The following is a 20,709-nucleotide window of genomic DNA, read 5'->3' as shown; positions in this document are numbered from 1 at the left end:
GTATAACAGACAATGAAACGGCCAGATGGAACATGACTGCACATACTAGCAGAAGCTTTCTTTATTTCAGACTTGGACTAATCAATAACCCTGATTGGAAGATGGCTGCCACACCTCCTTCTTAGCCAGGAGTTCAGAGAATATTGAAATTTAATTAAACTTAAATTCTCTGTTCCCATGTTAGAAGACTTCTGTCTTAGAACAGAGCACAGAAAATCTAAATATAAGCTTTCTCTCGCACACACATCTTCCTTCATAAAAACACCCGGGATGTTTTCAGATCAGACCCTACGGTTGCTGTCACCTCTGTTACTAACGTCACCACAATGCTGCCAATGGTGTCAAATAACAAGAATACAAGCACAACCAGCCAAAACCTGGAAAGATTATCTAGAAATATTATCACTATGCATTTTTCAAGTCTGTATGAAAGCTCTGAGCTATAAAATGTCCCTTTCTGATGGAGTAACTTCCTTATTATTGTAAAAAAAAAAAAAAAAGATAACATAAGAAAAAGACAGAAATAACACAAACACATAAAGCAAATCAACTATATTAAATAATAAATAAATCATATAAAAATTAATACATAAATAATTGTTAGTGAATAATAAATATATTTAATAAAAAATTATTATTTACATAAATGAATAAATAAATAAAGTTGTAGAAAAGAAAGCTTTCTGACTGCGGGTTTCCTCCCGGTGGCATCCAGTAATGTTTGGAAGCAGGACATCCGTGTCCTGTATCTCCATGTTCATCCTCACCAGGCATCCTTCTGATCAGAAATGTGCTTGTGTAGAGGACCAAACAGTGTGGGGTCCCAGCAGTGAATGTGCAGACGGATAGCTAACACGATTAGCTATGCTATGTAGCTCTGCTCTGGTTAAGACGACGTGAGGAACTAATGGGTTGTTTAGATCATGTTCCATCAACATGTAAAGCTGGTAGGAGGAGATGCAGCAGACCTTCTCATTGATTCAATCCTTCATCCAGGAAGAAAAGCCTCCATCAGAACCACAACCAGTAAAGAAAACCTCCTTCAGAACCAGAACCAGGAAGAAAACCTCCATCAGAACCAGAACCAGTAAAGAAAACCTCCATTAGAACCACAACCAGGAAGGAAAACCTCCTTCAGAACCAGAACCAGGAAGAAAACCTCCTTCAGAACCAGAACCAGTAAAGAAAACCTCCATTAGAACCACAACCAGGAAGGAAAACCTCCTTCAGAACCAGAACCAGGAAGAAAACCTCCATCAGAACCAGAACCAGGAAGAAAATCTCCATCAGAACCAGAACCAGGAAGAAAATCTCCTTCAGAACCAGAACCAGGAAGAAAACCTCCTTCAGAACCAGAACCAGTAAAGAAAACCTCCATTAGAACCATAACCAGGAAGGAAAACCTCCTTCAGAACCAGAATCAGGAAGAAAGCCTCCATCAGAACCAGAACCAGGAAGAAAATCTCCATCAGAACCAGAACCAGGAAGAAAACCTCCATCAGAACCAGAACCAGTAAAGAAAACCTCCATTAGAACCACAACCAGGAAGGAAAACCTCCATCAGAACCACAACCAGGAAGAAAACCTCCTTCAGAACCACAACCAGGAAGAAAACCTCCTTCAGAACCAGAACCAGGAAGAAAACCTCCATCAGAACCAGAACCAGGAAGAAAATCTCCATCAGAACCAGAACCAGGAAGAAAATCTCCTTCAGAACCAGAACCAGGAAGAAAACCTCCTTCAGAACCAGAACCAGTAAAGAAAACCTCCATTAGAACCATAACCAGGAAGGAAAACCTCCTTCAGAACCAGAATCAGGAAGAAAGCCTCCATCAGAACCAGAACCAGGAAGAAAATCTCCATCAGAACCAGAACCAGGAAGAAAACCTCCATCAGAACCAGAACCAGTAAAGAAAACCTCCATTAGAACCACAACCAGGAAGGAAAACCTCCATCAGAACCACAACCAGGAAGAAAACCTCCTTCAGAACCACAACCAGGAAGAAAACCTCCTTCAGAACCAGAACCAGTAAAGAAAACCTCCATTAGAACCACAACCAGGAAGGAAAACCTCCATCAGAACCACAACCAGGAAGAAAACCTCCTTCAGAACCACAACCAGGAAGAAAACCTCCTTCAGAACCAGAACCAGTAAAGAAAACCTCCATTAGAACCACAACCAGGAAGGAAAACCTCCTTCAGAACCAGAACCAGGAAGAAAGCCTCCATCAGAACCAGAACCAGGAAGAAAATCTCCATCAGAACCAGAACCAGGAAGAAAACCTCCATCAGAACCAGAACCAGTAAAGAAAACCTCCATTAGAACCACAACCAGGAAGGAAAACCTCCATCAGAACCACAACCAGGAAGAAAACCTCCTTCAGAACCACAACCAGGAAGAAAACCTCCTTCAGAACCACAACCAGGAAGAAAACCTCCTTAAGAACCAGAACCAGGAAAGAAGAAAAGAAAATGTCCTCATTACCACTGATGAAACCCCAAATCATCGTCCATCTCTGAGGTAGTCTTTGAGATCCTGTCCATGAACACCACACACAAGATTGGTGACTAGGGTTAGCCCTGCTGGAGTTCAACATGCATCATTAACAAGCTCACCTCTGTAGCAGGGATGTGGACACAACTTTTGATATTCCTACAAAATTTCCTGAAAGACACCAAATCTTCTCCAAGTCTACAAAGCATATGTGAAACCTCTGAGCAGCTCTCTGAGGGTAAATATTCAAGGTTTAAAAACAGCCTTCTTTCCATTCCATTAACCTCAATGGCTATGTTTACAGGGACAAATATTTCATCTATCCGATTGAAATCAGTTGGATAGATCTGAGATTCCAGCGGACATGTTTACATGACGCTGGACAAAGTGATCCGAGCAGTTGCATCTATGATGGACAGATTTTATCCAATCATAACGCTTTTTACATGCGCAGTGCCTACTGGTTTGGAAGAAGTGTTTTTTGTTTGTTTGTTTTTAACCTTTTGACCGTCAAAATGCTTAAAAATCTTTAACCCTTTCAGTTTCTAACGTCACGCGACTCTTACGTCACGTAACCCCCACCTGGTTCAAGCATGTGCAGAGACGACATTCACTATCAAAACGATCGGAACGAGTGTAGACATGATTATTTTTCCTGTTTATCTGATGGTGAAAAGGTTTGAACGACTCCTCGCCATCGTGATGAAAAGTCTTTCTGATCGAGGCCGATCGGATCAACTGAGATGTTTACATGACACATTTTTATTCTGATTGGACGTTGAATTGGATTAAAAGTGCTCCATGTAAACGTAACTACTGTCAAATGTATTTCTATAGCACATTTAAAACAAGGATGACCAAAATGCTTTACGTGTTAATGTAAAAAGACATGACCCAATGAAAATAAACATTAATGCAAACAAGTTCAATAAAGCTACGTGAAAATGTTAAGACAAAGAAACTTAAAAACGTAGAAACCTAATGGCAAGCTACCTGAACTCCTAGTTAAAGCCAAAGACTGCAGTGGGAATGTTGTGCAGCAGGTTATTCCAGAGGCTCCCGAGACTTTAACCACTACTCTAACTGGCTGGATGACCTCAGCGATCGTTGGGGGTTATACACATGGATAGTCTTTAACATAAATAACATAAATTGGACTAATGTGGATTGTTGCTTGTCTGTAAATTCGTTGAGATGACTTTGTTGTGAATCAGTGTGATACAAATAAAGCTGATTTGAATTTAATTTAGTGTGAGTCAAAAACATCTGTATTAACCAGTTTCTGATTTTCTTCAAACAGTTAAACAGACATCAGATTTGAACAGGAAATAAATTTGGATTTCATCAGTGTAACAATGAAGATTCATCAAGATTCATCCCGGAGGCTGCAAGTATAAAGAAAACAAGGTGGGATCCACAATAGTCCCTTGAGGTACACCCCATAAAATAAAGGCAGAAGAAAGAGAGAAATCCCCACTGGAGACATAAAAAACTCTGACAAATAAGATTTAAACCAAGATTAAACAACATGTCTAAGTCCAACACAGCAGGTTCAGGCTGAATAAAAGAACATTGTGATCAGCTGTGTCTGAAAGAACTAAAACAACCTGAACCAACAGTTCAAGCTGTGGCGAAATTTAAAACCCACCCAGAACTCCTCACAAACTCCTGCCTAAAGATGTCTGAATGTGATTAAAAACGAGCCTCTCCACATTTACAGACCTAATAGAAAGTTTAGATATCGACCTGAAAGAATAAAGATTGGAGTGGACGTTTTTCTTTGTGATAATCGGCTGCACAGCAGCACGTTTGAAACCAGTCAGAGAGCATTTAATAAAAGTAAAATGCTGGGCCCAGTGCTGAGAAGTGTGAGCCCTGAATAGTTGAAGCACACTTTTTGCTCTCATTTCGTAGAGAAATGGAAACCACCATCCCAGTTTGCCAGAGTTGTCCCAGACAATCATGTGACAATGAAGACATTTCTTCGCCATCTTATCCATTCCTGGGCCCCTACCAGGAAGTTTTTTGACTACCTTAGCAACCTCTACCAAGGACTCATCTTTCCCTAAAATCCTCAGGTTCGGCCTCCTCAGTAGAGGACATGAAGGCCCCGGAATGGACCCTGGATTCCCAACCACTGGGTCTCCACTGCCTCTCTGAATTCTTTCCTCCACCAGTGCTGCAGGACTTTTAGCTGCTTTAAGTGATGTTCCTTTGGCAGGGGCGGAGCTAGAGGGGTGTCCGTGGTGGCACTGGCCACCTCTGAAATCTGACTGATCATTCCAGATGCCACCTTAGGTGACTAACATGTTACTGGAGGAGGAGGACAGAAACATATGTAGATCCCGCATCGACCGCCTCAGCCTGCTGTGAACTTGACCTCCATCTTGGTCCTGGTAAGAGAGTTCTTTACTCTGCAGCTGTTCCAAGTGAACAGTTAAGTAGTTTAAACTGGATTAAATATTAAACTTCTGTAATATTTTCAGCTGACTGGGTTTTAATATTCGAGTTATGGTAAAAAAAGTTGGAAACTGTATTACTGTACACAGTTTACAAGCAGCATCTAAAAAGAGGTCAAAGCTTGTGTGACTTTTGGTGATGAACTAGAAAGGGAATCAGTTTTATATACGTTATACTAGTGCACTGGGTTGTGAAAGTATTTATACATATTTTCATAATTAAATCGGTGTGTGAACATATTTCACATTTGTATATCTCTATGCTATCTTTTATTCTATGTAAAAATAGAAAAAAATAGAAACAATCTGTCAATGTTCGTCTCTTTTTCTTTTAGTGTTGTGAGCTTTTGTCATGAATCCTGTCCAGCAGAGATCATCACCAGCAGATCCAGTTCCCTACAGCTCTGTCCTTCTCTTCAACCACCGACCCCTGGCCTTAGCCCGCCCTGTGCCAGGCCCACGTATGGACCACCTCACGCTTGAAGGCGGTGTTTATAAAGCTAGATGTTTGTTGAAGTGGTTCTGGAAACTGAACAATGGAGACAAACAACGGCAGGACTGAGGTGGCTGCAGATAACGTTGTGTTGAGTTTATGGCAACAAGTAAACACACTGAGATTTTAATGGGCTGTTTTTGTCCTCGGTGGTTTAAATGTTGTTTTCCAGTGTTTGGAGGAGATTGTTAATGTTATGATTTGAGATAGACCTGTCAGCATGGAGACATACTGACTGCAGACAAGAATGCAGCTATGCCCTGACAGCCATGATGAACACACTCCCACTTCGTGTCATCTTAGAGGCTTATGCAAATTAAATGCTATCTCTAAACACACAGACGCAGCTCAGCTTTGGCTGGATGTGATGGTTTAGGAGCTCGAGGCGAAGTGCAGTAAACAGCACACATACCAACCGAGTCAAACAAACAGCATCTCAGCTTCGTTATCAGCTAATAGAAATCAAGTGGAAGATGTGGAGTGGAGCCAGATGACACAGGGCATGTAGATGAAGACATCCAGACATTCGCACATACCCATCCATCTGCTGCAGTTTACCAGATGTCAGGCAGGAATTAAGGAGTGCGTGTTCTATCAGGAAGGAATGTGGGGAAAGTATTTCTCAGTTTGTTTGTATCCTTCAGACTGAAAGACGGTGTTCAAGACGATCAGGAGACGATCAGGAGGCGAGCCAACAGCTGCCAGTCAGTGTTTATAAAAACACATCCAGGATCCTCCTTCCATGCATTATTCAGCAGGCTTTTAGAGAAGGAAAAGTGGAGCTTATGTGGAGACAGTGTGTTGAGAAAATCTGAATTTTTGCCTTAATGTTTAATGCAAATACTTCCCCTTGTATCACATCAGTAAACTGCTTACATCCAGAGTTTTAAGGGAGAGGAGAAAATTACTTTCTGCCGTTTTTAACATGAAATCTGCCTGGGTTCCACCTGGATTTGCTACAAGGGACCATCCTGTTTGGATCCATCAGCTTCAGGAGGTCACGTTCATGTCCAGTTTGAAGAGAAGTGGGCATCAGTTAGATGGTAGGAAGTCCAATTCTCAGCTCCTGAAACTGGCTACAGGAACATGAGACGTTTAACTGGTGGAGACGGAGGCTGAGTGGGATTACAGTCCGGCTGCTGGAAACAATCTCCCGGAGATGAGCAGGACGGTATTCCAGACTGGAGTCAGGCTGAACGAGAGGCGGTGAGCATGACCTCAGTGTCATGCTGCAGTCTGAGATGTTCCGTTATAAAATCCTGATCTTCATTTTACACCAAAACCACCACGTGCACACTGCTGTTGTGCAGCTGCTACGTGCACTCTGTTGCATCCAGTGTACAACGCTCCACAGACCCAGATTGTTCTCTTATGTTTTTATTTTGGATTTAACTACAAAAATCTGATTCAGACTTTATTCCATGAAAAAAATCTGCCAGTACAGGAAGACAACTAGACTGCTAAGAGAAGAAAACCTTTCTAGCCTTTAGACAAGTGAGAAATATCTTAAAACGAGTGGCGAGACCCCCATTTCTTTATTACATAAAAACTATCCTGGCAATGCTTCTCTAAATGTTTGTCTCACTTTGAGGGAAAAGATCTGCCAACGAACAAACATCATCAGACCCACCTGAACCTGAAACCTGCTGATTCCTGCTGCTACTGGATGGTTTGAAGAGCTCAGACCCCTTTAATAAAAGAGATTTGATTAAATCAAATTCTTCTCTGCATCTCTGGAGACAAAGAGACCGTCCTCAGATCGATGTCTAAAAAACTGATTCACGTTGAGTCGTTTCCTGATCATATTACATGAAATTATTCCTTTTATGAACTACAGCCTTTAATAAAACCCATTTGCACTTCTTTCTTTAGAAGAAGTTTTTCCAAGATAGTTCCTAAATCTGGGAAGAACCATCGTCTTCCAGAATGAAATTTGGTCAGAATCATCCGGAATGATGATGGTCGTGATCACTTGAAGGTTTGCTGGGATCAGATGGAAGAAAAACAGCAGTAGAACTCAGGACTGTTTAATAGTGAAACTATCAACATTTGTAGCGTAAAAGAATGTGACGCAATTTTCTGTTTAACTTTACAGTCGCTGTACTCCTATTTTATTTTCGTATTCATGCATTGCATCCTAGAAAAACAAGAACCGGAGTCGAGCGTGAAAACCTGGAGGACATCACAAGGAGCCTCTGGAGACCAGACTGTTTCATTTGGCCTCCCTCACTGAAAACCTAGACTTAGTTTGAACATAAACTTGGCTGTGGTGATTATTATTTCATGTTTTGTAAAAAGTATCTCATTACTAAACCAGATCAGTTGTTTCTAATACTTTTCAACACCAATAAGCAGGACAGAGAGCGGAACGTGTAACGGATCTGCCGTCCCGTGTTCTGGAGTTCAGTAAAGTTTGACACCGTTTAGTTTCCTAATGACTCCACAGCAGATTCACAGCACCATGTGTGCAAAGACCACAAAGGATCATAGGAATCCATATTCAGCAGGAATTTAACCCTTTCTGATTGTTACTGTCTGAGTTTTACTTACATTTAGACAACGTTGGTGGGATGCTCTCAGTCTAAAAGTTAAAGTTGAAATCATGAGTGTGGGGGACGGTAGAGGGAGAGAAACCCACCGCTAACACTAAGCTGCATGTAACACAGGACAGAAAAGCTGCTGGACATCGGTGAGGAGAGAGGCTGATGAAGCCATGCGGCCAGCATCGCTACAAGATGCAACTCTGGGCGGAAACAAATGTGACGCTGCAGAAGCTCGTCGACTGACTTTTATTTGGACCCTCAAAGCACAAATCTGATGAACAAGTTCAAACCAAAGATTGATGGAAATGTTGCCTGAATCCAGTTACACCTGTGAAGTGAATAAAAACAGGACAGAAACCAAACTAATGAAAGACTTTTAGAGGAAAGAGGAGAGCTGAACTCTGGATGGAAGCCACAGAACCAAGAAGAATTTATTATCACGAGCACAGTTTGCTACACAAAATAATGGGTCACATTTACACGTTTATACAGGCCTACAACTCAATGTACAGTTAACCAGCTAACTAAGTACCAACAGTTAAATACACGCTTACGTTACACACGATATCATTAGGACCTACACGAAAACAACCGACTGTGTGAAAGTAACATGAGTCAACATAGAAATCACAGTATTTACAGAAAAAACATTAATCTGAATTCTTTAGCAAAAAGAAGTCTGAAGTCTGTCAGACGAGTCGTACAATCGATCCGAGTAAAGACTCGATCCGCTGCTGCAGAGTCGGGACGAAGAGGAGAGCGACGGCGTGGGCATGAGGTGGGACCAGGAAGCAGCTGTTAGCAGTTAGCGGTTAGCTTTATGAAGCGCACTTTCAGCCTCACACACACACACACACACACCCCCACCTCAGTCTGACCGATCTGGTCTCTGCCAGAGCCAACAGTCCATTTCAGGTGGTTTCAGCTACGGTCCAGATCAGGGTCTGCTGTAGACCCTGAAGGACTCAGATGAATCAGGGGAGCTGGTGGTCGTTCACAGAACCATAGTTACTGGATCTCTGCTGGTTCCTTCCAACCTGAGCAGAACCTGACTGGACTGGTGTGATCCAGTTGCTCATAACGTCCAGAAAAAGTTTTTAACTTCAGAGCGTAGAAAGCTGGATGGATCAGAGAGACGCAGCGGGCGGAGATGATAAAACATGTCAGAACATAGATCCAGAACAGATAGATACTGATACATCTTGGTAGCAGGTCCAGGTCCTGACAGTTCTCACAACTCACATTTGGACCTTTTTTCTTTTTTTTTTTTCTTTTTTTTTACCAGCAACAAGAACTCAAGTGAGAAAGTTTTTGAGTCTGTGAGCTGCAGGTGTGTCAGGGTGTGCCGATGAAGACCTCTCCTCTTCATCACCGTCTGATTATTACATTAATTCCACACAGATGAGTTGAGTGTGTGTGTTTGGATGGGGATGATGTCCACTGGCTGTCCGATCCGACAGTAACACCATGAAACATGAGTCCGGCGGTGAGGAGGGGAATGCTGTGGAGGGGCGGAGCTACTCCGAGAAGTTTGGGAACATGCCGAGGTCAGCAAAGTCCTCGATGTTGTAGTTAGCTGTTCCCTGGGTTGGATCTCCAGCCATGGGTAACATGTCCTGAAAAACACGGGTAAACGGGTCACATGTGTGTTTGTGTGTGTGTGTCTCTATGTGTGTGCACATTTTACCTGGAAGACTTCTGTCTGACTGGGGTTGGGGTGTGTGTGCTGCTCCCCAGCCTGCTGGGAATGGTGCTGGTTCTGCCACTGGGACCAGACCTCACTGGGCCGACCCTGGAACTGGGCTCCGCTCTGACCACCTTCTCCTGACACGTCTGGAAACACAGAACTCTGGACTCAGACCCCCTCCTCATACCAGGAGAAGCTCACCCACACAGGTCCAGTAGACCTTCTGATAGTCTGACCTCACACTGGGAGATCTACTGGTTCTGACCCTGCTCTGAGAGATCAGCTGATCTCACTGGTTTGAACATTGTCTCAGAGTCACATCTGCAACATGCTCAGTGTGGCTCTTAGTAGCCACATTACTCAGTTTAACACCTGAATGACTTTTTTTTGTTACTCATATCAGCAGAGGGATGTTTCTACAGCACATTTACCAGCCGAAGCCTCCAGAGTGCTTCACACAAAGCAATAAAATACAACAACACAGTGACAACACGCATAAAAACTCCAGCAGGGTACCTGTACTCAGCCCAAGGCGAACAGGTGTGTCTTCAGTAAAGATTGAAAAGCCGACAGACTGCAGACCGCACTGTAAAAGGCAAAGTGTTCCACAGGGTGGAGGCTGCAATGCAAAGGCTCCGTCTCCTCTAGTTTTTAAGTTAGATGGAGGAACCTCCAGGACCACCTGACCGGCTGAACGAAGTGCTCTGGAGGGCCGGTGCAGCACAGTGGGGTCAGACTGGGATTCTGGACCCATTCACACACTTCAAACCAACGCAAGCATCTTACAATCAGTCCTGTCTGTCACTGGATTGCTTTTCTATACCCAACCTCCACCTTCCACCTCCGCCTCCACCTTCCATCTCTGTGTTCACCTCCTGCCTCCACCTGAACTTTCCACCTCCACCTTTCACCTGAACCTTCCACCTCCGCCTGAACTTTCCGCCTCCACCTGAACCTTCCACCTCCGCCTTATCCTTCCGCCTCCGCTTTCTACCTCCGCCTGAACCTTCCACCTCCACCTTCACCTCCCACCTCCGCCTCCTCTTTCTGCCTCCACCTTCCACCTCCTCTTTCCGCCTCCACCTCCCACCTCTGCCTTCACCTCCCGCCTCCACCTGAACTTTCCACCTCCACCTTCACCTTCTGCCTCCACCTTCCACCTTCGCCTCCATCTCAACCTTCTGCCTCCACCTTCTGCCTCCACCTGAACCTTCCACCTCCACCTGAACCTTTCACCTCCACCTTCCACCTCCTCCTTCCTCTACCTTCACTTTCTGCCTCCACCTTTCACCTCCGCCTCCTCCTTCCGCCTCCACCTGAACCTTCCACCACAGCCTCCACCTTCCACCTCTACTTCCATCTCCTCTTTCCGCCTCCACCTTCCACCTCTGCCTTCACCTCCCGCCCCCACCTGAACTTTCCACCTCCACCTGAACCTTCCAAGTCCACCTTCCACCTCCACCTGAACCTTCCACCTCCACCTTTCGCCTCCACCTTCCACCTCCTCCTTCCGCCTCCACCTGAACCTTCCGCCTCGGCTCCCACCTCCACCTTCCACCTCTGCATTCACCTCCCGCCTCCACCTGAACCTTCTGCCTCCACCTTATCCTTCCGCCTCCACGTTCCACCTCCACCTGAACATTCCACCTCCACCTTCCACCTCCACCTGAACCTTCACCTTCTGCCTCCACTTTTCACCTCCACCTTATCCAACTGCCTCCACCTTCCACCTCCACTTCCGCCTTCACCTTCCACCTCCGCCTCCACCTGAACTTTCCACCTCCACATCCACCTTCTGCCTCCACCTTCCACCTGAACACTCCACCTCCGCCTGGACTTTCTGCCTCCACCTGAACTTTCCACCTCGCACCTTCTGCCTCCACCTTCCACCGCCAACTTATCCTTCCGCCTCCACCTTCCACCTCCTCCTTCCGCCTCCGCCTCCACCTGAACCTTCCACCTTAGCCTTCTGCCTCCACTTTCCACCTCCACCTTATCCAACCGCCTTCCACCTCCAGCTTCACCTTCTACCTCCACCTTCAGCTTCCGCCTCCACCTTTACCTTTCCGCCTTGACCTCCATCTTCTGCCTCCACCTGAAACTTCTACCTTCACCTTTCACCTCCACTTGAACCTCCCGCCTCCACCTTCTGCCTTCACCTGAATTTTCCGCCTCCACCTCAACCTCCCACCTCCACCTTCACCTTCCGCTTCCACCTGAACTTTCCGTCTCCACCCAAACCTTCCACCTCCACCTGAAACGTCCACCTCCACACTGATGGAGGAAACTTACCGAATGCTGTGCTGCGACTGCTCAGGCCTGAGTAGGCATTCCCACCGGGGGAGGAAGTGGCTGGGGACGACAGCGGACTGTAGGAGGCTGGGTCCGTCTGGAAGTTGTGACCGGAACCAATCCCAAATGGACTGGACTGGGCTTTACTGGTCTGGAAAACACAGATATGGTTTGTTTCAGACCAAAACGGATAGGGCGTGGAATCTTCATGTTTCTGAAATTTACAGGTTACAACAGTGCGTGATACCTGTCCAGTGAAGGGCGGCCGGTTGCCTGACCACGCCACCTGGCCCGGGTTCAGCTGTCTGGAGATCTGAGCTAGATTCTGATTGGATGAGCCTGATGGCTGGATGTCACTGACACCAGGAACATGGACCACAGAGGAGCTGGAACACAAACAGAAAGTTAAACACACTGCTCCAGGTCCAGCTTCCTCACAGACGTTCCCAGATCTGTAACTACAGTCGGGTTGATACCAATACCAGCATCAATAATACTCGCCGATCCTGCCTAAAGTAAGGGGATCTGTATTGGCGAGTATTTCTGTCTAAACACCATCTGATACCATGGAAATGGAATCATAATTCTTTGTTTCCTGCCCAACACGACCACACACAGACTCGAGAAGTTCAGTTTTGTGTTGGTGGGTGGAGAAGCAGCATGTTAGCATTAGCGGTATGTTAGTAATTTGAAGTCATTACTTGTTAGAAAATCCCGCTAAAAAAACAGCGACATGCCTAATATGCAAGGATGAAGTTTCCGGAGGCGGTGGGAATTCTGGCAGATTTACCAGCAGCATCTGGGTCGTCATCACGTGAAAGAGCATGAGGAGTTTGTTGCCTTGAAGGAGCAACAAATGCCTTTAAAAAACGTGACGATTTTGCAGAAGCTAGAAAGCCACCGCCAGTTTAAGATAGTTTTTAATAGAAATTCTTTGATCCAAGTTTATTTACTCAATAATTAAAACAGTTCTGTGGCCATGATGGATTTTACGTGTTAATAAAACATAAATTATATAAATAAACATTAAGGCTGTCAAAAATAACGCGTTAACAGCAGTTACTAATTTATGAAATTAACTGCATTAATTTTTTAACCGGAATTAACGCTCCCTCATCCCCCACACCTTTTCTGGTGAGAGGGTTCAACACTCGTACTCCTCCATTAAAAGAGAAAGACTTTTCCTGCAGTTCTGCACTAATATGCCTTCTCCTGCTCCTCCTCTTCCTCCTGCTGTCGGTGGTCAGCTGGTCGGTGTTTCTGTTGCTAGCACCGGCTCTCTTGCTGCGCTTGTTCTGAGGAGGAGGAAACTAGCGGTTCATGGTTCATATTTAACCCAAAGTTTTTTTACTGGAGGTGCTAACAATAGCAAAAGTTTATCAGTCTCAGGAGTGAGTGAGTGTGAATGGTTGTTTGTCCCCATGTGTTGGCCCTGTGATGGACTGGTGACCTGTCCAGGTGTACCTGCCGCTCACCTGTTAATGCTGGGATAGGCTCCAGCTTACCCGCGACCCGTAATGGACTAAGCGGTTCAGAGAATAAATAAATGAATGTCAGTCAGATCCATGTCGCTGTCACTGAAGCTGAAGAATGAAACAGCAGCCTGTTTTAATTAGATATTGTTTTCCTTTATTTCCTATAACTTTTCAGTATAAATGAGTTTAGTTAGTGACACAGCTGAAACTCTACTAGTCATCTGACAGCCATGCTCACATCTGGTTCAGATAGGTAGTGAGAGTGAAACAGCAAAGCAAAGCAGGGCGACGTCTTTGGTTTAAATCATTGGTGCTGTGCAGATGTTAGGGACACAGGTCTGATCACTTAGGGGCCATGAATGTGGTGAGAAAAAATTATAAACAGGTCTGAGATATAAATCAGAGCAGGACCTTCTCTAGCAAAGTAGCTGACAGGTGGTAGAAAGGATTTATACCTCATCTATGCAGGGGCGGGTCTAGAAACATTTTGATGGGGGGGCCAGGCGGGGGCCCTGACCAGGAAAAGGGGGCACGAATGAGACTTTTTTTAAGGCCTAGACTTTATGAAATACTGAATTTGTTTTTACAACTAAAGTGATAATTTGATGTAGAAAAGTGAAGAAAAACCCAAGTGAAGGTCATTTAACATTTTATACTTGTAAGCGCTGGCTCTTTCTGTTGAATATCAGACGTAGATATCAGACGTAGACATGAATGTTGATTAATCATGATTAATTAATTTGTAAGCTGTGATTAATCTGATATATAAATGTCAGGTTTTACAGTTTAACCTGTGCTGGGCCATTGAATGACAGTAACAATATCATACATCAAAGTGTAGAACAAATCATTTATTTAATTACAAATTTAATAGCCCTATTGACAAAATGACACAGGTATCAGATTGGTACTCGGTATCGGCAGATACCTAAACCCCAGGTATCGGACAGAAAAAATGCTATGGAACATCTGTAGATGTAACCAGCTGACACGTACCTGAAGCTTTTCCCAGAGTGTCCCTGCTGGAAGGGGGAGCTCTGAGAGTACAGCTGTTGTCCTCCAGCTGTGGAGGAGGGAACCATCATCTTCTTCTCCCCAGCTACACAAACACACAACATGGTTAAAACAACAGGGAGAGAGATAACACACCTGCAACACGTCAACAGGTTGGTTGGTGTGTGTGTCGTACATCCAGAGATACCGGTGTACATTTCAGCGAAGCATGGGTCTCTCTCCTGGGAGAACAGAGCCTCCGTCTTATCTATGGTCTTTCCAGCCTCATGAACTCCACTGCTGACACCTGCCACAGGTACCTGAGGGTGGAGGAACATGTTGGTGATAGTCTGGATCAAACAGCAGAACCAAACATTCTCCATGTAGAGTGAAAGGAACTGCTGCTCCAGAAGAAGCTTCCTGGTTGACCCAGTTATGTTCTGATGACTTGGTTGGTTGGTTGGATGTTCTTGGTTGGAAAGACTAAACCTTTGCTGCTTTTATACCCAACCGTGACACCCTTACATGTCACCAGGTAATCAGATGGTTGGTGTTATTATTACATCCACAATTTTGTTTTCTACATCAGTCTTTGTTTCTAGTCGGTCAGTGAAGACTAAATGTTTTCGTATGTTTGATAACTTTTGAAAGTCCAAGAAACTTTTGTTTACGTTTTTTTTTTATATGAAACTTCATGTAGAAGCTGAATTTTCCAGTCAGCATCAGACAGGATGTTTCTCAGGTGTCAGACTGGGAGGTAAAATGATGTAAAATGAATGTATGAATAGATTTAGCAGCATAAAGGTCGACCAGAAGAAGAAAGCAGAATTTATTACTAACAGAACTTTGTAGAAATAACACACAGATCAACAGTGACCAAACCTTTTCTCATCTCATCGTTCTCTCAAGTCTTGGCTTTCAGGAGAAAAAATATTGTTATTGAAACAAACACACAACAGAAACTATTTCCATGTTTCCACTTTTTCCTCATTTCCAGTTATTCCTGCTACTATTTCCCTGCTATCCTCACTAAACCAACTCCAGCTCAGCTGCTTTGTGGCGCCACCGTGCATCAGAAACGTCTTCTTGGCTTTATTCCAGCCATAGAGGAGCATTATTTTTCTTCTTTTCACACACACATAGAACTTTCTGCTCACTGGTTGATCTTTGGCTGCTCCTGATTGGACGTTACCATCAATCTAAGCTCTCTGATTGGTGGAAAGTCTGACAGGAAGTGGCTTCATCATCGTGTCCAGATCTAAATAGAGGTCTCTTAGCAACATAGTAGTGATGGTGATGATAATTTACGATGAAAATGTGATAAATAATGCTGTTATCATGGATCCCTCAATGTGGATCAACAACATCAACGGAGCGTTTGAGGCTCTGGAGATCTAACAGTCAATAAAGGTTCAAACAGATTGAAGTAGTTTTTTATTTGGCTCTTAGAAATTTTCTGGTGTTTCTGTTATTGAAGTCAGTATTTAACCCTTTAAAACTGCGTGGATCTGAATTATACAGTTTCTGAGACCTATTGCATCACTTTGTAGTAACACTTTGCTCCAAACCTGCAGTTTATAATCTGCTACGTGTCTTCTGCCCCCTGGTGGATACCTTTTGCACTACAGCCAGTTTGACATATCACATGGTGAAAAACACATACTGTATATGCAAATAATTTTGTTTTTAGCACCAAATAAAGACTTTAGATAAAAAAATGAGATTTTTCTGCCCTGTGTTTTTGTGTTATGCTTTAAAGGACTGACCATGGTGTAAATGAAATCTGACCTGGGACAGATCGTAGGCCGTCAGACCGTCTCTCTGGTGAACCTCAAGCTCCGCCTGCTGCTGCTGCAACTGCCTGAAAACCCAAACACACCATGAGAGATCAGCCAGAAACAAACTCCAGCTTCCTGAACCTCCCAGGAGGTAAAACCAGCCTGTGTGAGGTGTGCTTGGTGTTTCCCACCGTTCACCCACCGCTCAGTGACGGACGTCAGTATGAGCTAACGTCACCACACACGGACGCAATAAAGTCCCGTGTGCTCATGTCTGATTACTCAAACAGGATAAAATCGGACTTTTTCTAGTGGTGTGAGGCGGTTTTCTAGTGACTGACTGCATGGCTGAACAGCTGATTCTGCTTGTGGACAGAAACACTGCAGCCATGTTTCACACAGCTTCGTTCCAGTACGGTTTCTGGTTTGGGGCCAGCATGTGTCGCTGCAAAGATTTCCAAATCAAAACCAACAATAACATTATTTCTTTTTTCTGCAGAAGTAACATGCAAACAAACACTTTAATGAATTATTAACATCAGCAGATATGTAAACAAGTTAGCCGGTTTATTTAGTGTAAAACATGAAATCCTCCAGCTTAAAACAGGAGCTGATTTGTCCTTGACCTCCTACGTTAGTGAACCTCAGAGATTCTGGATCGGAGAAAAACCTGCACAAGCACCGCACGGCCGACACAGCCTGATTAAACCAGAATATCTGGAACACAACCAGGATGAAGGTTGTACAGGTTTTTGTGTGTATTACCATTTTTATTTAAATCACTAGTTGTAATGGAGGCTACCGTGGGGAGGGATGTTGTGAGAAAGGCAGAAATTAATGAAGACAACCTAAAAATGTTTAAAACAGCAAAAAAGATAATAAACTAAATTCTTCAGTCAATTTTTTCTTTGTTTTTTAATTTCATTAAGTGTATTTTGTTTTTTAATTAGGAGTCTGCAACATGTAACAACACTTTTAACCGTATAAATATTTCTGTCCACACTCTTCATGAATGAACATGAACATCTGACGGTAAGCCAGCGCGGGATCATCCAGCAGCAGCTTTGTACGTTTCATTTTCAGCCTGGTCATGAAACAGAGGCGATCATCTGCTCCAAATGCAGCTGCTGCGTGAGGATCAAGCCTCTTCTGAGTGCTTGTGGATGGGGGAGGGGTCGGCGCAGCACCCCCTCCTCACTGAAGAGTAAACTATACGCTCTTTCACGCCAGTCTCCAAAAGTCTCCAATATCACCAGAAAATGTCTTTTTTGAAAAAAAGTTGCTAGAGGTGAGTGAAAACCCGCTAAATATAGCAAAAAGTGAATGCGCTGACAACTAGCAGCCGACTGTAAAAGATGTGCATCCTTGTTCTTTAGGCAGCCTAATGAAGCCTTGGCCTCACGTCGCCCCCTGCTGGTTGGCGGACTACTGGTTAAGAATGTGTGATCAAATATAAATATCGTTGATGATCACGTTCTTTTAATTGTGGCCACCAAAATCATGATCAAAATCCGATAAACTGTGCAGCCCTACCGCTTAGCTGACTCATGCCGTGGGCCGGCTCTGCTTTAGAAAAAAACATTTAAGGTAAAATGATCTACTGTAACATGCTGCTGGCTAAAACCAAACCAGACTTTTTGACCATAAAACTGAACTAAAACACACTTTTATGTGTGTTTTAGTTGTTATAAGATTTCATAAGATTACATTTAAGGATAATTTTTCTCAAATTATTTGGGTCGTGCACCTGAGCAAATCATGTTTTGCCATGTGCACCTTTGATCAGAAATATAATTCCAGCCTAATAACAATCTAATCACATTCCAGCGTCCTGGTCGTTTCAACCAGGAAGGAAGTTCTTCCAGAACCGCAGCAGCAGGAATTCATTGTGCCCCGTGGAACTGAAACTTATTCACACCTGAACTTTGCTGCTTTCTGATAAATGAGCTCCATTTAGTTCTTGCCACCTCATAAATCCACCAGACTGCCTCTCAGCCGGAGGGACGTCTCATCTCCAACCACACCTGAGCTGAAAACCAGCAGCTGATCACAACAACATTAATCAGAAACGTCAGGGTGAGTTAAAGCCTGAGGACCAACATACATCCACCTTGGAGAGCCAGGAAGTCCCTCTCCTCCTCATGGTAGGCCAGCAGAGGTTTGTTTTCCTCTGCAGGCCTACAGTGAGGTCAGTGTGAAGGATCTGAGGTAGAGATGGTGAAAAGGAACCTACTTGACATTGGTGTTGGTGCAGATGATGTACTCTATCTCATCAGAGTAGGGGTTCTGGAAGGTGAAGCTGCTGGTTCGGATCAGCATCCACTCCCTGTTTTTCATCCGGAAGCGGTACATGACCGACAGGACCTGACCCTTCAGCTTCACCACCTGCAGAGAGGACAGTCTGGTCTTCATGCTGCTGCTCTGACAGCAGCCCAGCAGCATGAAGACCACGGTCCGGCCTTACCTGCTGGAAACTCTCTCTCAGGTGACTCTGGTCCTCCGGATGACAGAACTCCAGGATGTCTTTACCCAACAGGTCCTGCAGGACAGGAACAAAGTAACCAGGAAATCTACGTCAGAAACCAAACTCGTCCTGCTGAGATCTGCTCAGACGTCTCCGACACTTATCACACCCACCGTTTTTCATAAAAACTTAGAGTCAGCTCAGAAGATGTCAGGCTCTCCATGTTTCACCTTCATGACGGATATTAAATTCAGAGGCAGAGACCCGAACTTTCCTATCATACTTCAGCAGCTTTTATTTCAGAGTGGTGGCAGCTACCATCATAAAACCAGTTTATTACCAGAACCGATGTTAAAACAACTCAGTAAAGTCCTGATACCCTGATGGTCAACAAAGACCTCATTTATTATTATTATTTTATTTTAATATCTGTAAACAGGCTTTTAAATATCAATAATAATGATAATAAATTAGGTTTACTGTATATAGCGCTTTTCAAGGCACTCAAAGTGCTTTACATTGGATGCATTATTCATCCACTCCTCGTTCATACCTGGTGATGGAAGCTACGTGTAGCTACGCGGCAGACGTGGCAGCCTACGGCCTCTCTGACCACCACATTCATACACCAGCAATGCAGACACTGGAAGCAAGTAGGCTCAGGTATCTTGCCCAATGACACAATAGATTAACTCCTAACTTCCACCAGCCAAATAATCTTTTCTGTAGAAAATAATCCAGATTATCAGTTCAACTCAATGTATTTAATCATTCAGTTTCTTTAAAGATTCACTACAGAACTTAGGGCACGCATCTGTAAGAAGGCAGATTTTCTCAGAGATGCGTCCTCTATCGACGGCTAATCCTAGCTGTACTGTGAGCCCTCCAGCCAGTAAAAGTCTTATCTTGACTCTTGCCTCGTTTTCTTTTCCTCTCTTCCTCTGCTAACGTCCTCTTGGGTCTTTGTTGAATCTCAAAACAGCCGCTGTGTTTATATTTGCTTGCTAGTGTGTGACACAGTGCGTTAAGTGAAACTCGGCTGCAACGTCGGGCAGCATCTCAGTGGAAACGGTTTTGGGGGAGGTGGATTTCTTGGCCTCAGGATGCTGCTGGGCATAACAGACGTCAGTGTGCTAGTTCGAAGGTTGGAACGTTACGTAATTCGTCTTCTGCATCCCTGTGAACCTGGTCTGCACCACCACAATGACCACAGAGCAACAGTCCTTCCTTCTTTTACAAAATGGTATGATCCAAGTTTTCCTAGCGTGTGATTAGGTGCGTGGTTTGTCTATCAAACTAAAGTCCCGCCCCCTTTGACGAGTAGACCTGCATCTCTGCTCTCCAGGAGTTGGGTGTTCTCATCCGCTTCAGAGATTCATCACTGATTCATCAGCCGCTAAAGCAGTTAGAAGCTTTTATTTCTACTCAAAATAAAAACTGATTTTAAACTGCTTTTGTTTGCAGGGTGTTACTGGAGTTCTCTAAAGCCTCTAGTTGGTGGTGAGAGTTTGCAACAACACACCCAGGTGTGCACCACGTCCTCATAAGTCTGGGGCTTGGCTCTGGTCTCCTGGGGCCCTGGGCTCTTTGCTTGGGCCGCCCTGGATGACCGGTGCCCTCCGAGGCCGGCGCACCGAGACCGTGGGGGCTCTTGCTGGGGCTCTCCTCTGCCGCCCTTCGGGTGGGGCTGGAGTCGTCTTCGTGGTGGGGTAGCTTGGGTTAGTGCTCCGGGGCTGCTGCTGAGGGCCCGGGTCTCTGGGCTGCCCTGGTCTGCCTCTGACCTCCGTAGAGTCATGGTCACAACTGCACGATCTCACTCACCACCCTTCATCACTGATCCCTCCTCATCCTCTGCATGCTGACAGTCACTGAGGTGTCCGGTAGGTTAAAACGTTGAGAGAAATGAGTTTTTTCTCTGTGAGTGTGTATCTGGTACTTTGATTGTTGCTGTGATACATTTGTGATGTTTTTTTTGGTTAGTATTTAGGAACTTGATCACTGTCAGCTCGGTTTTTTCTGTGAAAGCTGTAG

General features: G+C 44.5%; 1 protein-coding gene and 1 long non-coding RNA gene across 4 annotated transcripts in view; both read right to left on the bottom strand.

The window, feature by feature from the left end:
• Window positions 1-8,395: 8,395 nt before the first annotated feature.
• Window positions 8,396-20,709, bottom strand: part of arnt2 (aryl-hydrocarbon receptor nuclear translocator 2) — a 54,610-nt gene continuing 42,296 nt past the window's right edge. For 2 of the 3 annotated variants that reach the window (XM_041985760.1, XM_041985921.1), the window contains 9 exons: window positions 18,679-18,753; window positions 18,448-18,599; window positions 16,225-16,297; window positions 14,633-14,756; window positions 14,440-14,542; window positions 12,216-12,354; window positions 11,969-12,119; window positions 9,677-9,822; window positions 8,396-9,605 (listed from right to left, as the gene is read on the bottom strand). In XM_041985760.1, the coding sequence (XP_041841694.1) occupies window positions 9,507-9,605; window positions 9,677-9,822; window positions 11,969-12,119; window positions 12,216-12,354; window positions 14,440-14,542; window positions 14,633-14,756; window positions 16,225-16,297; window positions 18,448-18,599; window positions 18,679-18,753 (1,062 nt within the window). In that variant the 3' untranslated portion in view covers window positions 8,396-9,506. Of the gene's footprint in view, window positions 9,606-9,676; window positions 9,823-11,968; window positions 12,120-12,215; window positions 12,386-14,439; window positions 14,543-14,599; window positions 14,757-16,224; window positions 16,298-18,447; window positions 18,600-18,678; window positions 18,754-20,709 lie in introns of all 3 variants that reach the window. The other variant, XM_041985849.1, reaches the window with a different exon arrangement.
• Window positions 10,768-11,546, bottom strand: LOC121641323. The gene is made up of 3 exons (XR_006010691.1): window positions 11,425-11,546; window positions 11,355-11,380; window positions 10,768-10,810 (listed from the first exon to the last, which is right to left on the bottom strand). It is a non-coding gene; the product is annotated as an uncharacterized LOC121641323 (long non-coding RNA).

Source organism: Melanotaenia boesemani, chromosome 1 (assembly GCF_017639745.1).
Source record: "Melanotaenia boesemani isolate fMelBoe1 chromosome 1, fMelBoe1.pri, whole genome shotgun sequence".
Taxonomy (NCBI): Eukaryota; Metazoa; Chordata; class Actinopteri; order Atheriniformes; family Melanotaeniidae; genus Melanotaenia; species Melanotaenia boesemani.
This window is presented reverse-complemented; position numbering and strand designations above follow the sequence as displayed.